At 34.8% G+C, this 7,761-nt stretch overlaps 1 protein-coding gene across 1 annotated transcript; it reads right to left on the bottom strand.

Moving 5' to 3' along the window:
- Nucleotides 1-3,197: 3,197 nt before the first annotated feature.
- On the bottom strand, nt 3,198-5,585 carry LOC145168547 (GDSL esterase/lipase At1g74460-like). The gene is made up of 5 exons (XM_079087335.1): nt 5,268-5,585; nt 4,641-4,879; nt 3,995-4,216; nt 3,652-3,901; nt 3,198-3,563 (listed from the first exon to the last, which is right to left on the bottom strand). Exons 1-5 carry the CDS (start codon nt 5,527-5,529, stop codon nt 3,343-3,345), a joined length of 1,194 nt encoding a protein of 397 aa, XP_078943461.1. The 5' UTR covers nt 5,530-5,585; the 3' UTR covers nt 3,198-3,342.
- Between the last annotated feature and the right edge of the window lie 2,176 nt (nt 5,586-7,761).

Raw genomic sequence — 7,761 nt, 5'->3', positions numbered from 1 at the left:
GTATGCCATTTCTAGAAGGTACCACATGTCACCTTCCTTTGGTCCATGTTGGCATGTCTCGGAATAAAGGGGATGCCCTGACATGGCCATGTGGTGTTCTCTCGTAGTTCCACATCATCGTGTGCGCCACACACTTCGCGTACGCGGATTTCTAGATTTTCCAAATGACGTACCTTCTTCACACAAGCTTCATTTTTTATGTTCCTTATATAACTAGAAAGCTCTCAATTAGATCTACAAATTTCCTTTAGACCCCAACAACTAATTCTCACTCTATCAAAAATTTATATTTTTGATAGGCTTAAGCTGTTAGAAATAGCCGCAGAAAGTATAACTCCTACATACAGACCCCGTTCTTGATGATCTTTTTATCGACGAACTTCTATCAACGAGCTCTTTACCTCTCGTTTAGATTGTTTCGGCTAACAATCATTCGATTAGAATTTCGATTTCTGTGTTTTCACTCTTGCGCTGAAACTTCGAAAAATCATAACTTCCTCTGACGAAGTCAAATTTGGATGTTCTCTATATGCACATGCTTGGTTTAATGACTACTATGACTTTCATTTAGACCACTAAGTCTAAAAATTAATTTATCAAAAATTTACTTTCTTTGATACGCGGAGTCGTGCCCGTTAATCGCGAAACTTCGAAGAAGCAGAACTTCTTCATACGAAGTCGGATTTCAACGTTCCTTATATCTCCGAAATCCTTATCTCGACTACTTCATCTTTCAACAAGGTTATTCATCCTATTTATTATTATATTTTGACGCGTATTTTATTCTTATTATTATTATATCAGTATAAGTACGTATACTACATATAACTACACATAAAACACGTAATACTCAAGTAATTCTCTTTATTTATTTGAAAAAGATTAAAATTGTTGACACTGACTATTATATCACCTTATTAATGCTTAGAGAGAAACGCGGGTGTTACAGTTCTCTCCCCCTTAGGATGATTCCATCCCAGAATCATGCATCAACAAACGTATGTGGATAACGACTCATCATGTCGTCCTCTATCTCCCAGGTGAGGTTCGACCCATTCGTTTGTTTCCATCGCACTAACACTAATTTGACCATCGTACGTCGTAACTTCTTTGTATTACGATCAACAATCTCTTCGGGCTCTTCAATTAGCCTCTTATTCTCATCTATCCCTAATTCCGAAAGCGGAATCACATCGGGAACTTCTCCTGAGAACTTTCTTAAATAACACACATGGAAAGTGTTATGAATACCATCCAGTTCTTCTCGAAATTTCAACTTGTAAGCTTGGTTTCTAACTCTCTGAAGAGCCTTGAATGGTCCAATAAATCTTCGACTCAACTTCCCTCTCTTTCCGAATCTGATAAGTCCTTTCGATGGAGAGACTTTGAGCCACACCAAATCTCCAACTTTGAAAGTCATTGGTTGTTGCTTTTTGTCAGCGTAGCTCTTTTTTCAACTATGAGCTGCTAACATCCTTTCTCTAATCACCTTTAGCTTCTCAGCAGTCTGATGAACTATCTTCGGTCCCATGAACCACTTTTCTCTAGCTTCAAGCCAACAAGTTGGCGTACGACACCTCTATCCGTACAAGGCCTTATAAGGTGTCATCTTATTGCTCGAATGGTAAATATTGTTGTAGGAAAACTCTACTAGGGGTAGATGCTCATTCCAATTACCTTCAAATTTCAGGCTACATGCTCTCAACATATCTTCTAGGATTTGAATTGTCCTTTCACTCTGACCATCAGTACGTGGATGGTAAACTGTACTCAAACACAACTCTGTATCGATCTCTTCCTGTAAGCTCTTCCAAAATCTCGAAGTAAAACGACTGTCATGATCTGACACGATCGTTAAGGGAACACCATGAAGGCTTACCATCTCCTTCACATAAACATTTGCAAGCTTGTCCATAGACCACTTCTCATTGGCTCTTTTGAAATGTGTACTCTTCGTTAATTCATCTATGATTACCCATATCATATCATGACTTTTTTGAGAGGAGATTGATGTACCAGTTGTAAACAAAAGACATCTGGAACAAAATTATCGAATTAGGAGGAAACACAACCAAAAAAAAGTAGTGTGGAGGGAACATACTTAGGTTTACCCGAAGTTGTCGGAAAAGATGACCATCAATTTCTGATTCTCCGTTCTTCCCTAGCGAGATATTTTTTTTGCAGAAAGAGACCGAAGAGTAGAAACGATTGAGGTAAGAGTTGACTGAAGCTTAGAAAATGTAATTCAAATATGAAAAGATATTGCTTCCTGATTTCTTACTATTTGATAGTTGTTTTATTAGAAGCGATTGAAGTAAGAATGAATTGATAGTTGTTTTATTAGAAGCGATTTAGGTAAGAGTCGACTGAAGCTTAGCAAATGCAATTCAAATTAATTTGAAAATGATATTGCTTCTTGCTTTCATGCGATTTGATAATTGTTTTATTGATTTCTTTGTCAACCCTCCTTGTTATTCCAGTCGGTTTTAATGGGCACGAATTCGAGTAGTTTATAAAAGCACAAGAGTATAATCGAAATTTAACTTTGACAATATAGGCGGGAAAGCAAGTTGTAGGAGGGCTGAAGAGTTGTCACGTGGCAGAGATGTACTCTTTTATTAGGATAGGGGATTTGAAATGGAAGATTAACCCATCCCACATAATATACTTAAATGATTAAATGATATGGTGAAGATGATGTACGGCAAAAACCACAAAGATTTGGCAAAAAAAAATTAAGGTAAAAATGTACCCAACATGCCACTCACTCCTTCTAGCATTATGGCTTGATTTAGAAAGTCATGTAAAACAAAATCCAACTATGTTTGGGATTTTCGGGTCTTTATTCTTTTTATTACTTTTTTATTTTTTAGTTTTTAAGTATTTTGGCTTACACCTAAACATATATTCATTATTTTAATTTAATTTTGATTGAAACCGTAAAGATACATTAATTATTTTAGTAATTGCCTAACTTATTCAATTAAAGATACACAAACCATATCCATTTTGGTATCAGGTTTGGTTCAGTTTTTATATAAAAAGGAAAAAATGAACTTAAAAATATGTTTTTTGTTTTTTTTCTTAAAGTCTATAGTTTTTAAAACTATTTTGTGTGTGTGTTTGGAACTGTATCGTCTCTTCTACATGGCTAAAGTCTTGTCCCCATTATGCGAAAAAGAAACGAACATATAGAGTTACATAAAAGAGAAAAGATTCTCCATCATATCGATTTCAAGAGTCAAACACATAGTCATGAATATTGTATGTATTCTAACAGTAAGTATGAATCGGTAGGATGAAAAACGAGCATATGATCAATCGCGCGCTCTAATTATCTAATTATATGTTCACCAACTCGGACCAAGTTATTGGTCCTACATATCTCGGTTCACCAAATGCAAACTTTTCCATCATAAGTTGGGCAATGTATTGTGACGGATGAGATACATCCCAAAAAAGATACTCTTTTCTGTCCTTACACAACCTGGCGATCGGATTACAATTGCTCATCGCTCTAAACCTTCCCAATCCACAACACGCCGTATTTACATACTTAATTTCTGAAGAAAATAAAAACAGTTATGATTTATGTAAGCAACTCCTTGATTTCATGGTGCAACATGATAATGCAATGAATTAAGTCCTTACTATAAGTAGCAGGGTTCATGTAGATATCATAAAGTAGGTTATATGAATTTGCATACGAAAAATGCATGTCCTCTGAATTTTCCTGCATTCGTACCAAAAGTCCTTCGAGTTTAATATTGAATTGTTGTGCCAAATCATTTGCTGTTTTTGAACAGTTCCCACCCTTAATAGTAACTCTCATTAATGGACTGCATCCAACATATGGCACACCAAAGATCCCGAACTTCCTTGCTCCTAGCTTGTATAAAGTCTAAACATTATCGTATACTTTAATTTATACACAATTAGAGTATAATTATAAATGACAGAGTGAACATGCTATAAGAATATAAGAAAGGTTTACCGTTAGGGTGTTGTTATAACTTTGGATAAGTTTGTCAATGTACGGGTCTGGTTCCAACTTATATCGAAATAGGGCAAAAAAGTTGACATCATTGTTGCCAATACATATAAAAAACGTTGCTTTTTCAAAATACTCCATCGCCTTCTCAGCACCCATTTGCGAACTTAGATTTCCATAAACGAACTTTACTTCTTTGAGTTGTTGGGTTATCGACACAGCTTGCTGAACAAAAATGGATATATTATTAGCGCCTAAGAGCATTAGCAATTCACAGTTTAATGGAAAAGTTCAATAAAGTGACATGCCTAATTGATATTCCCTGGATTAAATGCTATCATTATAGAATGTAGAATGTAGGTGTTGAAGTTCAGTGGGCACTAAACTATTCAACGAAGAACATAAAACTTTTTTAATTCTTTTATATATATATATATATATATATATATATATATATATATATATATATATATATATATATATATATATATATATATATATATATATATATATATTCCTTTGAATTTTGTTGTAGTATTCAGTGCATTGCATGAAAAATTTGATAGATTTGTATAAAGAATAGAATGAGGATGTGACAATCATTTAAACTTTAAAGATTAGTGCATTGTGGATGGTAATGTGATGTTACATCTATTGCTGAGGTGGCGTCAATAATCCCACATCCTGATGATGCAAAGTTTACGCCTTTGCCAGGGTTCTCCTTAGCTCGAGTAGATGCCAAAGTAAACCTTTTAATAGGACCCTCCCAATGTCTGGTTGAATTGATGTCAAGTGCTTCCATGAGCCTTTCCTGGAAATTGATTCCGCCGCGATGAATTGCTTGAAATGGTGGCGGACTTGTCACGGATTCTCCAAATGCGATTTTAGCTAAGATGATCGCAAACAAATTTACATAAATCCGTGCACGTCTATATGACAAGAGGAAAGAACGTACAGTTAACTTTTGATACACAAATAACCCTTAGGCCATAACTATATTTGTTTATTACTTAATTCATTTCGTATAACTAGATTACTGCTTTTCGAGATTAAAATGTATATGGAATAGTCGTCGTAGAAAAAATGATCAACAAACACATGTATAATTGGTTCATCAATTAATGCCTACGTATACTTTTAGTCTGCACGTGGAAAACTTGTTTTATTTAAAAGGATAAATTAATTTACACTGTAATATCTAACACATTAACTATTTATAAATGTATTACCCAGCCTGCCCATTTTCCATCTTTATAGAAAAAAAAAAAAAACTTACTTGTAAAATCTGCTAGGTTTTGACCATTGCAAAACCTTCCATTAGGAGTCGAGTTGAAAAAGTCGATACCATACCACGGGAAATTGGCTTTTGCAATCGATTTTAGTAAGTATGTATTTGTTCCAACGTCATATAATGAGTCACCGATTATGAAAACAGCCGTAGTATCGGCATGAGACAAGCTTGGAGAAAGAATCACTACAAAAAAGATAAAAATGAGAGTGTTGATGGGACTTATCGTCATGATGAAACCCAAAAACATGCAAATGATTTAATCAAGAACGGAATAGAAGTGTTTGGTAATGATATATACACATACTTCCTTACATCCCAAAATTTATGAAAAATTTGTTAAAGTGTTTATCTTGTGAGCCTTAGCTTTCCAAATTCACACGTTTGTTTGTTCTAAAGTAGAACGTTTGTTAGTTAATATGAATTAAATAATAAGATATTCGGTTGATTAAAGTCAGAGACACCTTTATTTTTTTATAATCATTTCAAGTCTACTAAAAAGCGGACTTGTTAATTGTTAATTTATTGATCGTAAAAAGGATAAAGACCGCCAGGGGCATGACCAACCCAACTTCAAATATATATATATATATATATATATATATATATATATATATATATATATATATATATATATATATATATATATATACTATCCGTTTATCCGCGCCAAGCGACGGGTGCGAATAGTTTGTTTCGACAGATAGTTTTAATGCGGTGATTACTTTTCTTTAGGTGTGAAGTAGTTCTTTGCAACATTTTGGCGGTTTAGGGTAATCGGTGACCTTTTTAACAATTTTAGTCACTCGTATTTTCGGAAACATTTTATATTCTAAAGAACATATGGTGAGCACACTTTGTGATCCTTCAGTTTTTCAATTCTTGATTGTGTATTTAAGTATGATTTTTGAAAAATAGTATTTTGTTTGTTGGATATAAGTTTTAATGTAGTTGTTATAGAATAGAACAAATTACTGAAATCGTCCCTGTGGTTTGGGTAAAATTGCGTGTTTGATCCCTAACTTTTTTTTTTGCACTCGGACCATCCCTATTGTTTATATTTGTTGCACGTTCAGTCCCTACCACACCTGAAATGACTAAAATACCCTTTCTTTTATTTTTTATTTGTTTTTCTATTTTTCTATTATTGATTTTAAATTCTAATAATATTATCTTTTTAAGAAAAAAGTTTAACAAAAATCTTCTCCCCTCCATTGCCTCCCTCAGTTGATGTTCCAGATTTGTACCCCAAATCAGCCACCGTGGGTTCATCTTCTCCGACTGCCACGTTCTCCAGGGGCCTTCCTTCTCCTATACCGTCGGCAAACATTGAACCCCTCACCATCAAAAATCTTCCTCGCCCTAGATTCACCCTCCGCCCCGTCATTTCTTTCTACCTCATTCTACACCTACTGAAATCAAATCAAAATCAACTAAAATCAAATCAAAACCAAATCAAGAAACGAAACCTGCAAAAAAACCAACTGAAATCCAAATCAACACCAAAAGGCAACAATGGAATGCAGATTAAAGAAGAATTTATTCAACGCATATGGGTGGAGACAGATGACAACCCCGATATCACGGAAACCCAAAATTCGAACCCGAAGAAGAATGTGAAAGTATGTTTCTCATGGTTCATCAACAGACAGTCGAGAAAGAAGACAATCGAGAGATACAGTCGAGAAAGAAGACAATCGAGAGATACAGCGTAAGTGTTCTGTTCTTTTACCGATTTGGGAGGGGAATGAGATAATCGAGCAGAAGAAAACCATTGAAAAAGGTTTTATTGGGTATTTATCCGTGGGTTGGGGTGGGGTGGTGGGAGCTCAAGCCAACTGTGGATGGTGAGGAAGCGACGGTGTAAGGTAGAAGAAGATGGTCGTTGTTTGGAGTTTGGATGGTCGGAATCACATCAATCTCAACGGGAATCACAACAAGAAAACGACCTCCTCCCCTCCATTACCTCCCCTCAGTTGATGTTCCAAATTTGTAGTTGATTGATCATTGATCATTTTTTGTAGGATTTGATTTTGATTTGTGGTTTAGCTTAGTATTGATTGAATGTTTTGATTTTATAAAGAGTAGTGGGGATAGTTGCAGGTTTTCATTTTATAAACCAAGGTTACCGGAGGTTGCCAGAGGTAGATGGTGGAGGTGGAAGGTGGAGGGGAAGGTGGAGGGGAAAGGGAAAATGGTAAGTTGGACCCACTTATTTATAAATTACTTATAATTTATTTTCTTTAATTAATAAATAATTTATAAATATAGAAAAACTGAAAAAGAAAATGTCAAGGATAATATAGTCTTTTTATCTCTACAAGGGACTGTAGACACAACAAAATGATATGTTAGGGACTGTCCGAGTACAAAAAAAAAAAAAGTTAGGTCCCAACGTGCAATTTTACCCAAACCACAGGGACGATTTCAGTAATTTGTTCTTTAGAATAACTATTGATGATTTTAATATATTTATCAATGG

The sequence above is a fragment of the Lactuca virosa genome, chromosome 4 (assembly GCF_052849685.1).
Source record: "Lactuca virosa cultivar CGN04683 chromosome 4, Lactuca_virosa_CGN04683_v6, whole genome shotgun sequence".
In the NCBI taxonomy this organism is placed as follows: Eukaryota; Viridiplantae; Streptophyta; class Magnoliopsida; order Asterales; family Asteraceae; genus Lactuca; species Lactuca virosa.
The sequence above is the reverse complement of the archived record's forward strand: the minus strand, read 5'-3'. Positions and strand labels throughout refer to the sequence as shown.

Excerpts from the sequence above, each read along its gene's own strand:
- LOC145168547 (XM_079087335.1), bottom strand. The coding sequence starts at position 5,529 with ATGTTTTTGGGTTTCATCATGACGATAAGTCCCATCAACACTCTCATT. Across the intron at positions 4,880-5,267 it reads AAACCTAGCAGATTTTACAA|CTAAAATCGCATTTGGAGAA; the intron begins GTAAGTTTTTTT and ends CGATCATCTTAG. Across the intron at positions 3,564-3,651 it reads CATGAACCCTGCTACTTATA|AAATTAAGTATGTAAATACG; the intron begins GTAAGGACTTAA and ends TATTTTCTTCAG.